This window comes from Gouania willdenowi, chromosome 15 (genome assembly GCF_900634775.1).
Source record: "Gouania willdenowi chromosome 15, fGouWil2.1, whole genome shotgun sequence".
NCBI lineage: Eukaryota > Metazoa > Chordata > Actinopteri > Blenniiformes > Gobiesocidae > Gouania > Gouania willdenowi.
The window spans coordinates 36,368,304-36,391,937 of NC_041058.1; the positions used below are offsets into that span (position 1 = coordinate 36,368,304).

At 40.0% G+C, this 23,634-nt stretch overlaps 1 protein-coding gene across 1 annotated transcript in view; it reads right to left on the bottom strand.

Annotated features, from left to right (window-relative positions):
• ndst2a (N-deacetylase/N-sulfotransferase (heparan glucosaminyl) 2a) overlaps positions 1 to 23,634 on the bottom strand; it is a 38,138-nt gene that overhangs the window by 5,263 nt on the left and 9,241 nt on the right. The window contains exons 2-11 of the mRNA XM_028469252.1: positions 20,307 to 21,684; positions 19,099 to 19,186; positions 16,163 to 16,317; positions 15,911 to 16,096; positions 15,694 to 15,822; positions 14,381 to 14,563; positions 13,076 to 13,172; positions 12,881 to 13,004; positions 3,363 to 3,537; positions 3,110 to 3,280 (exon numbers count right to left, since the gene is read on the bottom strand). Of these exons, the coding sequence (XP_028325053.1) occupies positions 3,110 to 3,280; positions 3,363 to 3,537; positions 12,881 to 13,004; positions 13,076 to 13,172; positions 14,381 to 14,563; positions 15,694 to 15,822; positions 15,911 to 16,096; positions 16,163 to 16,317; positions 19,099 to 19,186; positions 20,307 to 21,362 (2,364 nt within the window). The 5' untranslated portion in view covers positions 21,363 to 21,684. The remainder of the gene's footprint in view (positions 1 to 3,109; positions 3,281 to 3,362; positions 3,538 to 12,880; positions 13,005 to 13,075; positions 13,173 to 14,380; positions 14,564 to 15,693; positions 15,823 to 15,910; positions 16,097 to 16,162; positions 16,318 to 19,098; positions 19,187 to 20,306; positions 21,685 to 23,634) is intronic.

Sequence of the window (23,634 nt, forward strand, 5' to 3'; positions counted from 1 at the left end):
TTGCAGCGCTCATTGGCAGCACGCCCATGTCCCCAAACGGCTGGACTCCTGTTGTTCTTCCCACCTGACCCCCTCCCCCAGCCAACCTCCCACCCAACCCTTCCTACATGCCTTGTCTCGAGTTGTTTGACTGTGTCATGCTTACATTTATGTTTGCAGAGGCGGTTTTTTTTCCTGGTTTCACACTGTTTTCTCTGTTTAGGGAAATCAGTTTCAAACTGGCAGTTTTTTTTCCCCTCACCCCTCCTCTCATCCTGTTATTGATCCCTTTTTTCACCTAAATATGTGGGCGCCGCAAATGGCTGCTCCGGTGTGTTGATGTGTCTCCTCTCACTGCAACTACCTAGTCAAATTCCTCGTATTGTTCTAAACTGTACCTGGTCAATAAAGCTGATTCTGATTCTGATTCTGATGATTCAGCATCTGAAGCGGAAGCATCCACACCATCCACAAGGTCATGTAGCTGGGCTGATAATCAATAAATAAATAAAATAACCGGATGATAACTTAATATGAATGCCGAAGTTTTCCAGCCTCGATATATTGACATATGCAAGTGTATGTGGCTGCAGAGGTTAGCATTAGTAACTGATATTAAACAGCAGATAACTCAGTCAGTTCTAATAATATCAGTGAACCTGCAGAGTAATTATTCTAAAATAGTACACGACCACCAGGTAATCTTAGATTTAGGTAAATAAAACAGTTATAATCTGGTAGATGCAGTGACTCTAGCTTCAGATTACTACAGCGGCTACACGCAGCGGTCTGTGTAGCAGCGGAGCCTCGTACCAGCGGTGTCCGCCAGTGGAGGAGACGTAAGCGGTGAGATTGGAAGCACGCACGGCACGCATGTACACACAAACCATGGTAAAGTTTGATTTAAGGCCTTAAAAGCTTTACATTTGAGAAATTGTAGCATTAAATATTGTGGTACGTCTCAGTGCCTGTGATTTTAAACATCGTCTCTGATCATCACTGTGACAATTCTAATGATGTCAGCAGCACAATATTTTGATACTTCACCAGAGCAAACAGGCTCACCCCAAAAAAATACATTTGTTAGTAGTTAGTTGACTTAACTGTATTGTTATTTAATTGTTGGCACTGGCACTTAATAACACTACAAGGTTAAATTAAAATAAATGGGCTTAGTTTTGGAACCAAATGTAGTTTTTTTGAGAAATAAAAGCCAAATGCTTGATCATTGTACAGCCACGTCATTTTCGTTAAGCATTATTTGTTTTGGTTGCTTAAAAACAAAAAATTATTCGATTAATCGATCAATAAAGTGGTAGATTAATCGATTCCAAAAAGAATCGATAGCTGCAGCCCTATGCATAATATAACCACACCCCCACCATGGGCCACTCCATCCACAACGCTGACATCAGCAAACCGCTCACCCACACAACGCCACACACACACGCTGTCTGCCCTGAACACTGGAAACCAGGATTCATCCGTGAAGAGAACATTTCTCCAGCGTGCCAGATACCATCCAATGTGAGCATTAACCCACTCGAGTGGGTTACGACGAGGAACTGCAGTCAGGTGGAGACCCCGATGAGGATGACGAGCATGCAGATGAAACCTCCCTGAGACGCTTCCTGACAGTTTGTGCAGAATTTTTTTGGTTACGCAAAGCGATTGTTGCAACAGCTGTCCTGGTGCTGGTCTCAGACCATCATGGAGGTGAACATGCTGGATGTGGTTACACGTGGTCTGTGGTTGTGAGGCTGGTTGATGTACTGCCAAAGTCTCTGAAACGCCTTTGGAGATGGGTTATCAACACTTTTTGTCAGAATCTAATAGGGAACTTTCTCTACATCTCTATCCAAAAAACTAAATTATGGAATTGATCAGCTGGTCTCTCAATGCAATCGATGTAATTTTTTCGACAAAAAGAATGGGCGGAGGTGAGCCCGCCTGTCCCGACTGAACGTTTGCAGCTGGATACACGATGGACTCCTGGGACAAGTGGAGGATCATGAGTGTGTCCATCCTTTCCGTTGACGACATGGAAGACATCTACATACTTGATATTATGATAACAGGTATTCTGCTGATTGGAGCTGGCAGTTTTCTGATCTATCGCAAAGTCTGGATTACGTTGGCAGCTGTTTTGGGAAGGCTGTGCAGGTCTCTCAGCACTCAGACTCATGCGTTAAACAAACAGAAAAATAAGCAGGTTGCTAATTTGGAACGTCTACACGAGATGGAATCTAACTTTCTAGCTTTCAAGATAAGGGCCACCATATTGGATTTACTGCTTGAGACTTGGACTACAAGGCTAATGGAAATTGTGCTTAGCCTGGCCAAAAACAAATCATTTATCTACATTGGCTCCCCCATAAACTAGCCGTTCAAGGCTGGTTTATCTATCTATTCTCCAGGATGTTCGTGTTGAATGACGCTTTGTCCCCTCCCCTTATCACCGCCACCACCTGAACTCAGATCTACCCAAGGTCGTTTCACCTCATCTGGCGACGGGCTGAACTGAACAGAATGAAGCAAAAGGGATCACGTTTCAATGCCTTCTTTGGTCCGCCGTCCCCCCTCCCTCTCACGTAGTGGCAGCAGGAGCCCCAGCGACTAGCTGCAATCCTTTTCTCCACCCCCAACCCTCCCCTCCCTGCCCTCGTGGTATGTCCTTGAATGTTGTTGTGATTTTGTTTTCTGGTGCCTGTATATGCTGAGGAGTTCTTTTTCTAGTCCTACACTATGCTCCCTCTAATGGAGCATAGTGTCGGACCTGCCTTTTTCCCCTCTCTTTTCTTCCAGTTTTCCACTTTTCATCTAAACATGATGGCGCCGCAGATGGCTGCGTCGGTGTGTTGGTGCCCATGTTCTTCTCACCAACTGCCAAGTTAAATTCCTTGTGCTGTTTTAAACTATACTTGGTGAATAAAAAACCATTTAGACACATTTGTGAACAATATTTGAGAGATGTACGTCTTTTGTGTTTATAGAAAATGTTTTAGATCTTTGAGTTCAGCTCATGGAAACAAAAACAAGTGTTGCATTTATATTTTTGTTCAGTGTATATATAAATATATTTAATGTAGTATTTTATATGTGTTTGTGTGTGCAGATAAACATGTGTTACCTGGCTGGGCTGGTAGTGCTGTAACCATCTCTCCAGGTGCAGGGCGTAGGCCCCTGGGTGAAGGCAGCGTCTCTGAAGGAGTAGCAGGTCCCCGGGGGCCGAGGGCCCGGCCGTCACCACGGCGTGGAAGGAGTTGTTGAGAGCGGCGGGGTCCTGGTGAGCCCTCTGGTGCTGCACACACACACACACACACCCTGCCATGATGATGCTGCTGAGACCCAGGGTCAGAGGGCCCAGGGCCACTCCCACCTACCTGGTACCAGGAGTAGGCTCGGTCTGAGGGGTTGATCAGCACCGCCACAACCTTGGCCCGGGGCAGGAGGGCGGCCGCTCGTTTAGGAGCAGCCTCCGTGTCAAAGTAGTTAGCACTCTTCTCAAACATGAAGTCTGTGCTGACGTTGGAGGGGAATGGGAAGAAGTCCATGTACCTGTGAACACATGACACACTCTATAGCAAAGTCTATGTTTACAGAGGAACGCCACCAACAGCAACTCTCAGGGTTGGGCACAAATAGAATCATTTATAATTATTATGATGCAATTACAATTCTAATTAAGTTCTGATAATTGACTGTGATTACATTGTATTTTTTCTATGTCTTACACATACGTAGTTAATAAGGGTGCAACGATGAATCCATTTGATTGATGAATGGATTTATTGTATACAATCCAACTTCATTGATCTGTGCTCAGCTAGTTGTCCTTCCTGATCACAGATATCGATCTAAAATAGTTAGAAAATGTAATCAATCAATTGTATCAATACAAGTAAATAATTGATATGATTTAATCACAGCAGACTTTATATGGATGTGTTTTAAAGCTCTTTAAATAATAAAGACGTTAGCAAATGTGACGTCATGGCCACGCCCCCAGCAGACAAGTCAACATGTGATGGAGGAGAAATGTATGGAACCACCTTTGGGTCCAAGGTGTGAAACACTGTCGTTATCACAGACAGAGATATTCTAAAGCTGTGGTTCACTGTGTCCACCACCATGTAGCGTTAGCATTAGCTCTGCAGAAGCCTCATGATAACCATCATGTTAAAAGGTTCAACCACTGCTCATTTATTCCTTGGGGCACCTTTAAAAAACTTATACTCTGAGCTTAGGGACTGAAACGTACCCTTCATAAAAAAAGGTCATAAATAAATATTTTCTCACTTTTTTCACATCAGATCTTTTCAACAACTCCAGACCTAACCATAGATACAGTTTTCATTATATTTCTGTATTTAAAAAAAAAAAGTTATGAGCATTTAAAAAAAACTTACACGATTAGAACCTAAATGTTCCAAAATGTAGAGGTCGACAGATATGGGATTTTCAGAGGCCAAAAAAAAAAACAAAAAACAATTGAAACATCCTTATGATATAAATACGGAGTCCTTCCGTCAGTAAAGTGGTGGCTGCAGCTGCCCACACGGGTGCCTGATCAAATACCCTTAAGGATATTTGAACAGGCATTATAATATTATATCAGCTTTTTATTTGTGAGCCTATGAGCTTCTACCTCTCCCATGCACATGCTATTATTACTTGTTGTTGTTGTATATTCATACATACAAATAGATGTTTTTTTTTATTTCATTTCTTTTTTCCTTTAATGGCTACTCTAAAGTGCTAAATAAAAAACAAATCAAATAAAAAAATCGGCTGATGGCCGATCTTGAAAAAAGTCTGTATATCAGCCGTCTATCGATAACCATCCCCTTCATAAGTGTCATAAAAATGTAATGTATAAATCTTTCTTCCTACTTCAGACCTAACCATAAATATTAAGTTATTCATTATATTCTTATACCCTCTTTTGGCATAAAAACACAAAATGTGCATTTTTTTCAAAAACAGGGTGCAAAATAAAACATTCAATAATATATCAATAATTGATAGAAACACTGATTGTGAAGCATTACTACTTGTAGAGCCATCAGTATTTATTGAAAAAACCTTTGACCACAATGATACCCTTACCCTTTATCATATATAAATATTTTTCATGTCAGAACTTCAGACCTAACCATAAATCTAAAGTTTTTCATTTCATTTTTAGATATTTTGTGTTTTTATGTCTTTTTTTGCATGAACCAGTTAATTTTACCTTTTGTTATTCAACTTTTTCACACGCTTTAACACATACACACAAAACGGGGTTCTCTCCAACGCTGTTGAGCGTAGGGTTCCCCGATGTTGTAAATTTGCTCCCCTATGGAACAATGGCGCCCCCTATGCTCAGTTTTCAGCAATGTAGGGTGGATTTTCTGTTTTTTTCCCTTTTTTAATCGTACCATTGGAATAATTGTTGCACACTTGAAAACAAAGGAACTTCCACATGTGCATGGGTTGTTTTAACTCTTTTTAATCTGAATAACCCAGAAACACATTCATCAGTCACACCTATTTAATACACTGTGTGCATCCTCTGCTTACATAACTGTAATAACTGTCCACGTATTTAAAGCTCAGAGAAGTGTGGACAGTCCAGACTCCGCTGTGCACGGAGGCTCAAACAAACCGTGGCCTTGAAGGGCCCGGTGTCAAAGGCTCCGCCCAGCGTCCAACTTCCTGCTTACCGGGGCTGGGGCCCCCTCACCCCCGGCACGGACTGTCCTCAGTGGCCCTCACGGAGATCTGATCACGGCAGTTGGTGCCATGGGTCGGTGGCGATGTCAGCCACCCACCCACCCCGACCCGTCTAGAAACACGGAGCGCTGTGTAACTGCACAGCAGAGTGAATGGAAGCATGTGATCAGCTGTTTTTGTTACACAATCATTTATCTCAGCACTTAGCATTAATAATTCATTGTGTGAGAGCTGATATTGTAGGTTTTATGTTTTTAAAGCAGCTAAATGTCTAGTTTCTTATGTGATTTATGCTCATTTAAGTTTTGTTTGGAAGTCTTTATTTTTACTGAATAAGCGTTTGTGTTAGATTAGCTAAACAAGCTAATATCTGAGTTAAAAATTGTGATAATTAATCTCTACTCTTAACCTACATCAATAGGGTTGGGCATCGTTTGGATTTTAACGATTCTGATTCTCAATTTTGATTCCTGTTCTAAACGATTCTTGATTCTGATTCATTGAGTTGTGCAGGTCAAAGAGTTCACATGATAATTTGAAAAAGCCTTTAACAGGTTATTTCTATTAATTCACTTAGTTGATATAGTTTAATATGGTTACTGTAATATAACTAGAATATTTAATTAACAAAGGTTTCCAACTGTAACTGTAAAAGTGAAACTTTCTGAAATAAAACTACAAACAAGTTGTCATCAGTGTAAAAAACATAGATCTACAGGTAGATGTGAAACTAAATAAAACAAACCCTGGAACAGTCATGTGACAAATTAATCAATAGTTCTTGATGAGAATTATTATTATTATTATGGATACAGTGGAAACAGAAACTATAAAAATAATGATATTGTGAACCTGTTTATATTGTAGGGAACATATTATAGACATAAATGTAATTAAAGTCTAGAGACAAAAAAACACCACTTTAAAAATAAAATAGACTAATATTAAACCTCTTTACAGTTATTTGACTCATTCTGCGCTTGTGGTGATGACGCTCTGGTGACGACATAATCCAAGATTAATGAAAAGAGTGGATGGACAGAGACATAAACATGTAGACTTTCACACAGACTTATTGAACACACACACACACACACACACACACACACACACACACACACACACACACACACACACACACACACACACACACACACACACACACACACACACACACACACACACACACACACACACACACACACACACACACACACACACACACACACACACACACACACACACACACACACACACACACACACACACACCTCAGTAAACACGGTAAACAGAACAGGTTCACCAAACGACTGGCACTAGGACCCAGAGGCAGAGTAAATGTGTCTCCGTACTGTATGTACAGACTAATATCATCAGTTTATCATTTTACCAGTTATTAGAGCTACTGTCTTTACCAGGGAGATAATATTTATTACTGGTGATTGTTTTACAGAGGTTTACTGGGATTTTTAGCAGTGATTAGTTCATATTTAATTTAATTAATTTAATATCTCCTTCTGCTCCACGGTCCAAATAGTCGGGGCATTTAGGAATTTGAAAAAAGAATTGAAACGCAAACATCTTCGTAACGGTTCTGGAACCGGACGTACGGAACCGGTTCCTATTTGGAAGCGGTTCTCGGTGCCCAACCCTATACATAAATCAGACTTCTTCCGGTACTTTCAACTGCAGAACTTTGTGGGAATGATGTAGTGTGTGTTTTTTGCAGACTGACATCCAGTAAAATAGACTTGGTTCTTAGGCTAAAACCTTAACAAAAGGTCATGTTTCATTCTTTTATAAATTACTCTCTCCAATGAATGAATCCATTGTTATTAAAATCAAGGTACACTGGGAGTCAGAACTACTACTACATTTCTCTAAGGATTTGTGGGAGGAGCCTTAAAGGCTGTTAACTCATCATCCAGCTGCTCCAGACTCTCTCTCATACAATTTAAGGTCCTGCACAGATTAGGATTAGGATTAGATTAAAACAAGGATAAACTCAACACTATCCAGACACAGTTGATCAAAATTGCAATAGATGCTCACAAACCTCATGTAATCTGACTCATATGTTTTGGTCATGTCTTAAACTGTCCAAATTTTGGCAACAATTCTTTAAAACAATTTCAGATGTTTTGAACATTAATATAAATCCAACCCCATATTTTGCCATTTTCGCCAAACCTCCAGACAACCTTCGTACTACAAATATTTAAAATAACGTCATAGCCTTCGCCTCCATGATTGATCGTAGAGGAATCCTTTTGTTATGAAGTCTCACCACCTACACCATGGACTTCAGCTACTGCACTGACACCTGTCATCTCCAGAAGTTCTCTGATGACTCAGCAGTGGATGAATATATCAGGGAGGAGGACGAGGTGGAGTACAGGGCTGCTGTGGACAGCTTTGTCACATGGAGTGAGCTGAACCATCTACAGCTCAATGTGACAAAGACCATGGAGCTGATTGTGGACCTGAGGAGAACCAGTAGGCCAGTCAGTCCTGTCTCCATCCAGGAGGTCAGTGTGGACATTGTGGAGGAGAACAAATACCTGGGAGTGGTGATTGACAATAAACTGGACTGGAGGAGGAACACTGACTCCCTCTACAGGAAGGACCAAAGCTGAGGTCCTTCAACATCTGCAGAAAAATGCTGAAGATGTTTTATGAGTCAGTGGTGGTGAGTGTGATCATCTACGCTGTTATTTGCTGGAGGAACAGACTGAGGGTCACAGACACCTACAGACTCAACAGACTCATCCACAAGGTCAGTGACGTTGTGGATTAAACTGGACTCTCAGAGAGGAGGAGCCTGTCCAAGGTGAAGGACATCTTGGTCAATGAGTCCCACACACTCCATGATGTGCTGGTCAGTCACAGAAGAACCTTCAGCACCATTAGAACCTTTAGAACCTTCAGCACCAGGCTAATCCAACCATGGTGCTCCACAAAACTCAACATGAAATTATTCCTGTCAGTGGAGATCAAACTGTATAATTTATCACTGTAACCTCACAGCTTGATTGTTGGAAATATATAAATCATATTTGTATATTATAATAATTATTATTATTATCTATCCTACTTTATTTTCTACTACTGTAATGTGTGTATCTGATCCCTATTTTATTCTTTTACTTAATTATACACTTATTTAACGTTTAGTTTTTCTTTCGTCTTTGTTAACGTTTTTATTCTTTTATTTGTGATTTTTTTCTGTGGATGTAACATAAGTAATTTCCCTCTGGGATTAATAAAGGAATTCTGACTGTGGTTGATCCACTTACCTCTGAGATGTGTTTTCTGATACTGTTTTCCAATGGTTTACCTCTTATATTAATATAAGAACCTTTAATGTTACTATTAATGATGTAATGTCTAATATGAACAACCTGTCATGTGGAGTAGCCCAGGGCTCTGTTCTGGTTCCTGTTTAGTTTTTATTGTATCTGATGCCTCTTGGTCGGTTGATCTATGGTTTTAAAAATATATCATTATTTTTATGCTGATGATATGCTGATGACTCAGCATTTCACTTTTTATCAGAGTTCTTAGATTGTATATCCTGTATCAAAAACTGGTTGTCATCAAATGATCTCCAGATAAATTCTAATAAAACATAAACTCTTCATCTCAAACCCGTCGGAAAGTCTGCCAACAGTTCTTGACCTGTTGGAACAATATCTGGTTATAAGGTAAATTATGAAAAGAGTGAAGCAATGCTCATTGGAAAGAGATCAGGAGACTTATTGACAATTTTTGCCCCTTTTAAACCTAGTCGCAATAAATTTAAATACTTGGGAATTTGGATCACGCATAATCATAAGGATCTATATGAATCTAACTATCAAGTATTACTTTCAAAGCTAAAGCAGGATTTTGCAAGATGGGAGTTTCTGCCTCTTTCACTCTGAGGTAGAATAAATATCATTAAAATGTCTGTCTTTCCTAAATTTCTATATTTGTTTCAATGTCTCCCAATTTTCTTGACAAAGTCTTTTTTACTAATCTGAGCAGCCAAATATCATCTTTTATTTGGAATAAAAAACCACCAAGATTAAAACTAAGTGTATTACAAAACCCTCGGAGCGCTGGAGGCTTGGCTCTCCCAAACCTTTTGTTCTACTATTGGGCATCTAATGTCAGGACGATGTTATACTGGACCCTGGATCATGACAATTCACCATCATGGGCGATACAAGAGAAAATGTCTGTGGACCATGTTACACTGCCATCCTTACTTTGTGCCAGAGTAGCATTAGCAACACCTGTGTCCCACTATACCCAAACTGTGGTTCCAGTTCAGGAGACACTTCAAACTGGTTGATCTATCCCTTATTGCTCCTCCTCAGAGACATTGTATGTTTCTTCCATCATTAACAGATGAGGCATTCAACATCTGGAAGAACTGTGGAATAACTTCTTTGTATAAACTCTACAGTGATGACGTCTTCTGCTCTTTTGAACAATTGGTTTCTAAGTTTGACCTGCCACGGTCACACTTTTACAGGTACTTATGGTGTGTAATACTGACGCCTTTCCTTCTTGTCCACCTCACTCTCTTTTAGATGATATCTTTAAGATAAAACCAGATGCCAAACATGCAATAAGTCATGGCTTCATTGCAGCCACTTAAATGTAAATGGGAGGAAGATCTGGGTAAACAAATTTCAACTGAGAGTTGGAATAAAATAATTGAGGGAATTTTCACTTCGTCCATCTGTCTCAGACACATGGTTATTCAATTTAAGGTGGTGCACCGCCTCCACTGGTCATAAACCAAGCTAAGTAAGATAAAGGATGGGTTTGACTCCACTAGTGACCGCTGTAAGCAGGAGCCTGGCTCTTTATTGCATATGTTTTGGACTTGCTCAAAATTGCATAACTTCTGGAATAGTATATTCCAAGTCCTCTCTAAAGCATGTGGTAAGGCACTGGCTCCTTGCCCATTTATTGCAATCTTTGGTGTGAGTTTAAATCCACAATTGACCAAGGCCCAGGCTAGACTGGTTGCATTCTGTACACTTATGGCTCGTAGGAGGATCTTGCTGGGCTGGAAGGATCCACAGCCACCGGCACATGGACTTTGGGTCAGAGATGTCATGTATTACACACAGCGTGAAAAAATCAGATACACAACAAAAGGCTCAGTTAAAAAATTTCACAAAATTTGGGACCCTTTTCTTGCCTATTTTCAAAAGATGGACGCAAGTGAGATTGTTTAATAGTGATGTGTAAGGAAAAACTATTCTAGAACTGTTAACTACATTATATTTCTACGTATATTTTGACTTATTTTATTTTACTAATAGTAATAATATTATTTTTGTATTTATGTATCCTGTTTAACCTGTCTGGCTTGTTATGTGTTGACTGTGGGGTTCGGGGAGGGAAGAAAAGAGGGAAAAAACATTGGTGATTTCCTATGTAACATTGTAAAACTGAATCTTAAATAAATAAACCTTGTATTAAAAAAATGTGATGTAGAAGTGTCAGAAATGGGATTAATGCAGCAAAAATACATTAAAAGAAGTTGTGTATCACTTGAAATTAGGAGTTTTTTCTAAAGATGATTTAAAATGTGAAAATGGACAAATCCAGTTTGTTTTGATCGTGTCTTAATATCTCACTTCATCTTTTTATTCTTTTCCAGGAGATTTTGTCTCATTAAAGATATTTATCACTTAAAAAAAAAATAAAACATAAACTCTGATCATGTGATTAAAAGTCTCTTGGTGATCTGGGCTCATCTGTTAAACCTTGTGTTTGATCAGTTCATGTCTTTGGAGGGTCACTGTCATCTACTGACTAAAAACTGTTTTATCATCTGACAAATATCTCTAAAGTCAGACATTTATTATTAAAATCAGATCTAGAACTGGTCATACACACATTTATATCATCACACATTAACTATTGTAATTGTGTTTTTACATGTTTTAATGGCTTCTAGTGAAGTTTAGAATAAACTATAAATATTAGTTATTACATTACATGAGCGTTACATGGTCAGACCCCTTTATTTATTCTTTTTATTTAACCTTTATTTAACCAGGAAAAAAATCCCGTTGAGATTAAAAACCTCTTTTTTAAGGGAGTCCTGGCCAAGAGGCAGCAAAGTTACAACACTGAACAGAAATACATTTACATTACATTAAAATGACAGGATAACATAAGAATCAAATAAAACAATTACAGACTGAGCCAGTCTCAAATTCTCTCAGTTTCATTTTAAAAGCATTCAAGGATAACAATTCAGTCAACTTCCAGTCTCTTTGCAGTGTGTTCCAAACACAAGGAGCTCATGTACAAAGGCTTTTTTTCCAGCTCTGTGTGGGCAAAAGGAACTGTGAGCAACAGCTGATCATTGGATCTCAGTGCATAAGTGTTCGTGCTTCTCTTTGTCAGTAATGTACAGATGTAAGAGGGCAGTAATCCAAGAAGAGCCTTATAAATAAAAGTAAACCAATGACACTGCCTCCTAGTGTACAGGGATGGACATCCCACCCTAGAGTACAGCTCACAGTGATGTGTCTTGGCTCTACAGTTTGTGATGAACCTCAGAGCAGAATGATAAACCTCAATATATCTCAGACTTGTTGTACCCCTACTCATCAGGGCGATGCCTTCAGTCATCAGACCAGGGTCTCCTAAAGACCCTAAAAACTAAATGTAAAACCAGAGGAGACCTGGTGTTCCAGACTCTGGAATAACCTGCACCAGTCTCTCAGGGAGCTCAACTGTGTGGTTACTTTTAAAAACTGTTGAAGACTTTACAGTAAAGCTTTTAGTTACTGGATTTTAATTATTATTATCCTTTTATGATGTTTATGTACATGTTTTATTGTTCTGTTTGATGTTGCACTTTGTGATTTTATCTGCATAAAGCACTTTATAAATAAATTACTTACTAATATATTCATTGATTATGAATCTAACAAGGTAACCAAGAGATGAGAAACTAATTATATAATATTTATTAGTGTATTTTACAGATAATTATAGACATGGGTCAAACTGACTCGTTAGCATTAGAGATGCTAACAGAAAGATATGTTTTATGGGCTTATTTATTAAAGGCTCAGTAATCGTTATGAATTATAATTGAGAACGTAATTGTAATTGACTTTCAGGAGGAAAATATTAATTGTAATTGTATAAATGTGGATCGTACCAATCGATGCCGTGGTCGTAGTTGGCTCCACTGAAGAACTGGATCTCTTCAAAGGTGACGGGGCTGGGGAAGGAGCTGCTGATGGCAGGATGGAGGCTCAGGAAGGAGTGGAGAGCTGTGGTACCTTAGGTTGAGAACAATACAGTCAGAGCTCTGCTGGCACTGTGGGAGGAGGGGGAGGAGCTACACCTCTACCTGTTTTCTGTGGTCCAATGATGAGGAACTTGGGCAGGCGGTCACACGTCTTCTCTTTGGACCAGATGTCTTTGTGTCTCTTATCGTGACAGGGATTCTACGACATGTTCACAGAAAGAAACCACACTAATCACATCAATGTGTGCTTCAGCAGCTGATCAGAAGCTGACATGGTCCACACAGAGGACCAAAGGACAGACAGTACTATGAGCTACTGTATAGTCCTCAGAGCGAGCAGTTAAATAAAGGAGTAGCAGGCACATAAAGAGGTAAGAAATGTGGAAGTTTCAACATGCAACACTTTATTTCTCCTCATTTATAACATTATTTCATTTCATAGTAGGGATGCACCGAAATGAAAATTTGATGCCAAAGCCAAATAAAATATAAACGCTTGGCCGAATACTGAACACCGAATTAGGTTTTTCACTATTTTCTTTAATAGTGCATAAATAGCCTAGAATACATTAGACATGTTTTTTTAAAGAAAGTAAATGTTTATTGAATATTCTGACATTTTTTAAATATTCCAGTAGCCTTTGCTTTTCATAAATAAGCACAACAAAGTTTATCATTTATATTAACCCTTCAAATAAAACAAAACATACATTCCAATCAAATCTAAAGTACATTAAAGGTGAGGTATGATAATAAATGACGTTACAATGGTTTATCTACAGTGATAAACATCATTTAGCCTCATTCAGAGGAACAAAGTGTAAAAAGTTATGTTTCCTCCTTTAATATTACATATTTTATAAAAAGTCAGTTTTAAACGGGACAGTTGGATTTTACCCATGTTGGCAGGTGATGTCACCTAACACGCCTCCTAGAATGTTAGCTCCTCCCTCTCCAACTATCTAACAGCTAAAACTAAGCTATTTTTAACTACTCGTAAAACATGTCAAATTTGTAAAATCCACCTTGAGTTTATTTTAAATTCATTTTTTTTTTTATCATATTATTATATATAACATACCATTAGTGAAAATCAACATTTAAAGATGGTTCATTTAATCCTAAAATGTTATCAGGTGCAGCAGTATTTATCTTTACTAATTAATAACTATATCCGTCATCTTTATTGTAAATCAGATTTTAGATGGAGCTCATTGGTGACTAGAGCTCTTGAGGGCCCCTCACATGGTCCATTTGGGCTACCTGGGGCCCACAGGCCTCATGTTGGTGACCCCTGCACTAAATAAAGAAGTGTCACAGGACAGAAGGAGAAACAACACATGTTGGACTGATGAAGGAAACCCTGTGATGATGATATGGACTCTAAAGACCAGGATGTGATCCAACCTGCCACAGAGGGTCTCTCTCCTCAGGGAAGATCTCAAAGTATTTGTCAGCCAGTTGGAGGGGGGGCAGCGTCTGTAGGCGCAGGTTGGTCCAGCACTGGACAAACTTCACCAACGACTCAAAGGTGTAGAGGCCCAGACGATCGTTGCCATAGTTGGACAGATGGGTCATGAAGATGCTGATCTAGTTTAAAACAATCAATCATCTAGATTGGTTAGTTTGGACCCAGACGTACGTGTGTGTGTGTGTGTGTGTGTGTGTGTGTGTGTGTGTGTGTGTGTGTGTGTGTGTGTGTGTGTGTGTACTTTGGTCTAAAAAATTCTGACATTTTTTACCAATCGTTCCTTAATTATTGAATATTCCCACTGTAAATATTTAGTTTGATCTGATCAATACTTTAAAGATATGGATAATGTAGTGAGGGGGTGTGTCCATATTCATCTTCCAATATATCAGTAACTCCATCACATATAAAGGTAAATATGGTATAATAATAAGCTCCACCTACAGAAATAGATCTGCTATACATCCTATCTGGTGGACATGTCAGCTCCTCTAAATAGTCACATAGTCAGTGTGTGTTTGGGTCTGGAACATGTTTGGGTCTTCAGTAAACTACTTAGCATATGTCTCAGCTCCCTGTAATGTGATCAGCTTAGAGCTATGAACATAGACTGTTCACATCACTAATGATTAGTCACAGATATGCATTGGTTCTAGACTCACACGCTCTGGAAATATAGAAAATTAGTTTGTTTTTTCATTGGTTCATAACTACATGTGGGAATGTAAGAAATGTATAGCAGATCTATTTCTATATTCTGAGAGAGTGGGTGGAGCTTATTACTATACCATATTTACCTTTTTATGTGATTTAGTTACAGACATATTGGAAGATGAACATGGAAAATAAATAAGGACACCCCCCCCTCACTACATTATCCATATCTATAAAGTATTGATCAGATCAAATATTCAATAATTAAGGAATGATTGGTAAAAAAAAAAAAAAAACAACTTAATTTTATCAGACAAAAGTGCATGGGTCATTTGTGAAATGACAATTGCGCACGCGTGTGTGTGTGTATATATATATACACACGCACGCGTGTATATATGTGTGTAAATACACATGTATATATCCACACACACACACACACACACACACACACACACACACACACACACACACACACACACACACACACACACACACACACACACACACACACACACACACACACACACACACACACACACACACACACACACACACACACACACACACACACACACACGTGTGTGTGTCTCACTGGGTTGAGCAGCACAGTCAGGAACAGTTCTCCTCCTCTGATGCTCTTGTCCAGCTCCTTAGACCCTCCTGGGTATTCATTGTAGAAGATAGTGTGAGTGAACAGACCACATGTCTGCCTGGGCAACACCTGGAACACAGCACAAGTACACAGCCACTATTATTATTATTAATATTAATATTAGGGTAACGTAGCAGCATGTTAGCATTAATCAAACCTGGATTCCGTTGTGAATGAAGCCCCTACGGTAGCGAGCTGGTCTGAGGTGAGGGTACTCCTCAGTGCTGGTCACTCTGATGTTCCACACAGACTTCCAGGCCTCATACAGCTGACTGTGGACCGGGTAGACCCCAGAGTGGTGGGGAGCTACTGCATAGCCCATATCTGTAGGGATGCCATGCTCCTGGAGAGCAGGAGTGTGAGTTGGTGTACGGCTGTGAGACCGGCTAACATGCTAACTGTTGCTTACTTGAGCAAAGACTCTGTTGAGCCTCATCTGCTCAGCCAGCACGCTGACGTTGTGGAACAGGTGAGGCTGCATGTGGCTCCACATGTGAGGAAACCACCAGAAGTCGTTCCTGTGCTGAAGGAGCATGTCATCACCCTGGTCCTCTTCATCAGTTCCTGTAGCACCAACACACGCTCCGTTACCATGGAGATCAATAAGGAAGTAATGACTCATTTTCCCTAATATCTGTGGCCCACTACAATCATCTGCTCCATATTTGACCCCTGCTGTATGCATTTGATCAGGGTCAATAATGGATCATTTTTTCATCAAACAGTGCTTTATTTTGAAAGGTTCACAATGCTTGCCCTGGTTGAAGAAACTAAAGAAATCCAGATTTATGTCAGGATAAAGTTCAGCTGCTATAACACTAGGGCTGCACCATTTTGACTGTGATTTTTCTGACATATTGCGATTTTGATTCAATTTATGATTTTTAAAAATATTTTATACATTTAAATACATATGCGTTTTATTTATTTTTTCCACAAACTTTTTTTAATTCCATTTTTTAGAAATAATCAATTTTTTCAGAAAATTTTAGTTCCTGTGACTCCTGTGAGGAAAAACAATACTAATAAAAAATCCACAATTAAACAAAAAAGTAATTTAAAATAAGATACAATTAAAAGGTAGATATCAGCTGTAGTGACATGGATTATTCTGTCTGCTCCTTTTTAATTACGGTATTTATATGTCATACAGATGTAACAGATGTTAAGGTCTCCTCAAGAAAATGTGGCTTGATGAAGGGAGACCACTAACAGATACAAAAGGACACAGACAAAAGGGTTCCAGTTTGCAAGTTTTATTGTAAAGAAAACATTAATGAATCAAAACATAAATCAACAAACCAAAAAGGCTACAGGCGCCGGCCAAAATAAGGAAAAGAGGGGTTAAGAACCTGGCTAACCGCTCCATGGGCCATCGGACCAGGCCCCACCCTGGCTAAGCTACCTCAGCCGAAACTAACTATTGAACCAAGAAAGAAAACCCGGAAAACAGGACTACCAGCGACTATAGCCAAACTAAAATAACAAAGCCCAGCAATCTAAACATGCATGAGATAAATGATTGCTACTTAAATAGAAAGAGGTTTCAAACAACTCAACAACACAACCAACAAGACAAGACAACAACTCAGCAAGCAACAAACAAACCTCACTATGCCTCTGTCCTGCAGTGTGTGTGTGTGTGTGTGTGTGTGTGTGTGTGTGTGTGTGTGTGTGTGTGTGTGTGTGTGTGTGTGTGTGGCTCAGTGCTCTGCTCTGCCTGCTCCTCTCTCCTGTCATCCTAAATAATCTCCCTCACCCTGATTACCAACAAGAATCAGATGAGCTACAGCCACTCAGAAAGGGGAAGGAGGGAGACCGGCCATAGAGGAAACACGTAACACAGAACAACATTAATGTCACTCAATTTCCCCTCAGGGATCAATGGTTTACTGAATCTGATCAGATTTATTAAGTTTTGATCAACTTAATTTAAATTAACCTAATTTAAATAATCCTGATGACATCATTCTAGGCCATAATGATTAAACAAAAATAAATGTGCAACACACATTGTGACGTTTGGCAGTTGGTTAATGGTTATTGTTGCTTATGATTGTTAGGTTCTGTTTTTATGGGTCCAGCCAGGGTTCCCTCCTGACATATAGGATAACTGTATAAGTATATAGTATGAATTTTATTTTGTTTGTACAGTCGGTGAGTTTCCTTTAAAATGTCAAACCTCACCAGGACATATGCTTCTAGACATACACCCTGTTTACATACAGTATGACACACAACTGGAAAAAAACACTCAGGAAATGTAATTATTTGCAAGTAAATTGAAAAAATAAAGAAAAATATATACACAGACGTGTGAGTCCTTTGCTCTCCAATACACACAATAAAGCTCCAACTCAAAAACTATCCAAAAAGGTCCAGAAGAGTCACAAGTTCTCACTCCCCAATTTCCTTGCTCCACAGCGTATGGAAAACAAGGGTCAATGACGTCACACAGACAGAATGTGGAAGTGTGGTTTTGACTGAACAAAGAGACGGACAGTCCAGTGTCTGGTCAGACCTGTACGTGCGGTGTGCGTAATGACGCAGGCAGGAGGCTTGCCCTGCGGTGGGACCGGGCGGAGCGAATGGGCGTAGAGACAGAGATGGACGTTAATGTGAGGTCAGAGTGAGAGGCTCAACAGAGGAGTCAACCAGTGGTGTGGGTAAGGTGAGTGGACAAGTGACTGACCCTGTAACAGGCGTTTTACAGGTCGTCACAACATCACACGTGAGAAGTGTTATTTCACCACTAGGGCTCAGAATATTTACAGTATCAGAAGTGATCAATAATCTATGATGTTTCAGACTCTACAATCACTGGTATTGATGATCTCGTCCACAACAACAGAACAACTCTATCCACAGATCTTCTGTAGATCTGATGAGATGTTTAAACGCTCTGAGCAGGTGAAGATGATTAATGCTGACTCATGTTTTCACAGAGCGATGCAGCGCTACATGAGAAACAGACGGAGGTTCACAGACACGTTAAAGTTAAACAGGCACTGGTGGTTTAGGAGTCAGTGATGGTTAGTGTAGATGTTTACCAGGTTAGACAGTGTTTAGATGGTGTTTGAAACGACCAACATGAGTAGGAAGAACATTTCTCCATAAAAAAAAAAAAACGTCCTTTTCCTCACGATGACAGCGTTTAAACCTGATTCTGTTCATTTCAGCGTTCAACAGTAGATTCTGTTTTCATTGTTTAAAATAGTCTCCAGTGGTGCACAGTAATGTGTGTGATGTAGAACACACTCACCGTCATCATGTTGACTTTATTTATATTTACTATTGAGCTGCATTCATGTTTAGTATGTTATTACTCAGGAGCATTGGTCTTACCTGTGTGGTAGAACTTTCCAGAAAAGCCCAAATTAAAGGTGAAATGAGGGACCAGAGTTCTGAGCTTGTTTTGAGCATTTAGCAACGCCTGTGAAAGAATGACAAACATTAGAAAATATGACACCTACGCTAGCAGCTAACAGGCTAATGATCCTTAAAAAATAAACAGTCGTTTAAGAGACAGTGGAATTGTTCACAACGCGTAGATGGTGTGAGATGCTCTGAATGCTGACTCATCTTACTTTAATATTAATAAGATGGTTTCAAACTTGTGACTGTGGAGGCTTGACTGTATCCGCCATGTTTGCACTGAATGCACTTTGGCGTTGCACAGGCGCAGTAGCCATTGCTAACGCAAGACTATAGCACAAGGCTACTGGGGTCATCTCCATTTGTTCTAAGAACCCCAACAACATAGTATTTAAGCTTTATTTTCCCAAACTTGCCTGTTTTCTGGAGTTTTAACCTCTGAAAAGTCACTTTCATGACGCTACTAAAAACAGGCTGTTTCAGGGTCTTCTTATGCATATATATTCTATATTAAACCATAGTGTTTGTTTTAGCTGTGAGGTAGTCTGAGAGGGAGGAGCTCACATCCTTATAGGGTAGGAGGAGCCAGGATTGTCAGGAGGAGGAGTTTTAGCTACTGTAAGTGACATCACATGGCCAGAAAAATCCAACTGTCCCATTTAAAGCTGACTTTTTATAAAATATGTAAGAACAAGGGAGGAAACATAACTTTTTACACTTTGTTCCTCTGAATGAGGCTAAAGGATGTTTATCACTGTAGATAAATTATAATAAAGTGATTTTTTTCAATACTGCCCCTTTAATGCATATTCTAAGCAGAGTTTTGAAACGGAGCATGAAGTGAAAAGTTAACTCAGGAGAGATTTATGTTTCCGTGTCACATCAACGCCACAGATAGGGTACAAACAGCAGTGGAGGCGTGGCTGTGTGAATCTGTTTTTACTACATCCCCCCGTTATAAAGAGTTAGCACACCAGAGAACCTGCTCGGAGACGAATCATCCTGATTAATAATCTTGACTACAATATTGCTCCAAATAATAATGATGATTATTTTGGCCATAATTGTGCAGCCCTAACTCAGAGCCATAAATGCACTGGTAATCATCATTTGCATAATATATTTCAGTGCATTCCTAGTCCAGACGTAGAAGATAGAAGCTGATGTTTATTACTCACCTCCACATCAGAGATCTTCATACGTGTTCCCTCCTTTCCCACAAAGATATCGTCCACATCCACCAGAACGTGTCGATCCAGGGACAAACACAACCTTCTACCCGTTAAGTAGGCAATGGCGTCCACAAAGATCAGTTTATGGAGCCAGTAGTTGAGGTTGTTTCCAAACAGAACTCTCTGGATGCCATCATGGAGGCCCAGGTCCTGCACCACGGTGGCGTGGAGCGCCCGCACAGTGCTGGACCCAAAGTGGGCCACCCCTTCAGAAGACCTGGTACTGGCTAGAAGCACAGGTTCATAGGTGGAGTGGTTGGACTGGAACACGGTCCAGTCGTCTCCAGGTAAGATGCCCTGCTCTACCTGGTTGGGTTTGGTGATGTATAGGAGAGGGGCGTTGGGGTTAATGCGGTAGTCCCTGAGCCCCAGGTGTGAGTGTAGAAAGAGGGGGAACCCTTTGAGCTGGGCACTGAGTAAAGAGTTCTCATTGGCTCTGAAGAATCCTATGACGCCCACTCCGTACTCTGAACAGTACTTATCGATCAGGTCCCGGTTCCAGGCGTCCAAGTTGACGTACTTCAGGATGTTCTCATAGATGATGAGTGTGTAGCGTCCCCGGTTGTGCTGCGTCAGAGTGGGCATGTCCCCTTTAGCGGGGGCTATCTCTGTCCTGTAGTGGAAGCGGCTGGACTCCAGGATGGCTACGACCTCCTGGCCCAGCTGAGAGTAGATGCTCTCCACAAACACCAGCACCAGCGGCTCTGTCCGGGACACGTCCATAGTCTTCATCTGACGCTGCCAGCCCTGGCGAGGGGGGAGGAAGAGAGGTGCCCTTTGGCCCCCTGGACCATCAGCCCCTAAACCCAACCCCGGGGCCATGGCCCCGCCCCCCCCACAGTCACTGAAGGGCAGGGGCGGAGCCTCTTTGATCTTGGGGCTGTTGGAGACATAGTAAGCGAGGAAGGCCATGGAGAGCAGACAGAAGATGATGAGGGCCAGGATGAGACGATGGAGCTCTAACTGACGCACACCACGCATCAGCTTCCACAGAGCCACCATGGTGAGGGAGGGGGGAGGGGGAGGGGGCGGAGCTCTGAGCAGTAGATAGTGGGACTGAGCTGTGCTTAAAAACCGCAGCCATTTAAATCAGGTCACCATGGCCAACATTATCATCACCTGATCAGTATGCACACCTCTGCATGGACTGGAAGGAGCACCGTAGGGGGAGGGGCTTAGAGCTACAGGCTGGTCTTCAACACGAGGTCCAACGTCCTTCAGGAGCTTGAAGCAGCTGCACAGCACTCTGAGCACACACCCATTCTCTCTGGGTGGGGCTGGACCCCCCCACACCACCAGGATGGAACATTCCACAGAGAGGAACCTGTAGCACAGGAAGGAGAGAATTTCATCACAAACATGTTTCCATCAGATACAGTCTTTGGCCCACAAAGACAAAGATTGTCATTGGTCATCTCGAGCCTCTTTGTGTGTGAGAACAATGACTTTAACATTGAGTTGTTATGTTGAGATTTGTGCTAAGTGTGAATTTAGCTTTATACAAAACTCAAGCAAATGTTTTGTGATTGTTAATATTTGTTTTTGTTTAGGTAATGTATTGTTAATTTCATTTTGTCAGTTGGTGACAATGATGAACAATGACAACAATGTTGTTGTTACTGCTTTATTTTGAAGTTTTGGGTCGATTCTCCATATCTACTGTTTTTATTTGGTTTCACACTGAGCGTCCATGGTTTGTTATGTGTGTTTATGTTGCTTTTTATTTAACTATTACAGTGGCCATCAGAAGTATGTATTCATATAGTGGGAGGAGCTTAAGTAAGTTTGTTGTCAGCTAGGGCCAAATGAGTGTGTTTGAAGGTTGGATGTACAGAGGTGTACATATAGGGCCCTATAAAATCCATTTGATTTTTTTTCCAAATTCCGTTTTTCCCACTTTAATTCTTTAAATTCCGTGTTTTTTAGAAATATTTTTCATTTTTTAAAGAAAATCTTAGTTTTTAACTCATGTGAGGAAACAAAATAAATAATAAATTAAAAAAAACTCAGTTAAAAATGTCAAAATTAAAGTACACACAATTAAAAGGTAGATATAAGTTATAGTGATATGGATTATTCTGACTTCTTTTTAATTATTTATATGTCATAAATATGTATGAGAACAGCATTAATGTCACCTGATTTCCTCTCAGGGATCAATGATTTACTGAATCTGATCAGGTTCATTAATTAAGTTCTGATCAACTTAGTTTAAATTAACCTCATTTAAATGATCTTCTGTGTAATGTGACGTTGACTAGATGTTACTTTGTTACTTTTGTCCCTCATAGTCAGGACTAAAGTTACACCATACAATACACTGAAGTTAAAAACTAAAGAAAAATAAACATATTTTTTAGTAAAACAACAAAACAAAACAATGTTCTGGCTAATAAGCCATGTACTCTCTAAATAAAAAAATATTAACATTGCTTAATTAAAAAAATAAATCAAGTACAAACTTTGTTTTCATTATTGTTTCATTAGTTAATTTTTAATTAATTCCTTATTTCAACATGTATTTTACTGTAGATCTGATGAGATATTAAAATGTAACTTTCTAATAACGTTGCTCCAACGGACTTTTATTTTGCAAAACCAGAAGTTCCCACTGAAATGGTTGTACTTGAGGTATCTAGCTGACTGTGAATGTGTAGCTATAGACACGGACAAAACAGCTGGAGTAAAAAGAACTAAAGAACAACACGGACTGAGTTCTTAGTTAACCAGACATAACAGATCGAACACTGAGCAGGTGAAGATGATTAAAGCTGATCACACAGAGCACTGCTGTGCTACACTAAACATGGGCGGAGCTTTACAGGCACAGCAAAGTTAAACGTGCACTAGAGGTTCTGTGTTTATGAGTCAGTGATGATTTGTGTTGTTTTAGACGATGTTTGTGGTGATTTAAGATGAGTTTAATGCAGACAGGACAGGAGGAGAGAAACATGGAAACATTTCCACATAAAAAACGGTCTGTGCACCACGATGACGGCGTTTCATGCTGATTCTGTCCATTTCCACGTTTAAACGTTTTTATTGGTCGATTCCATTAACGTAAATTTTATAGGACCCTATACATACTCTGTACTCTGCAGTGTAATAAAGGGGTTTTATTTGTGGGTGCAAAGTGAAATAGCATGTGCATTTTCTCTGGTTTAATTCTATGGGACATGCGTATGATAGATTAGTAAATAAAGTTTGCACCAACCTCCTCCGTGTGTGAACGTGTGTGATTGCTGGGACACCTCATCCACACAGTTGCTCTGGT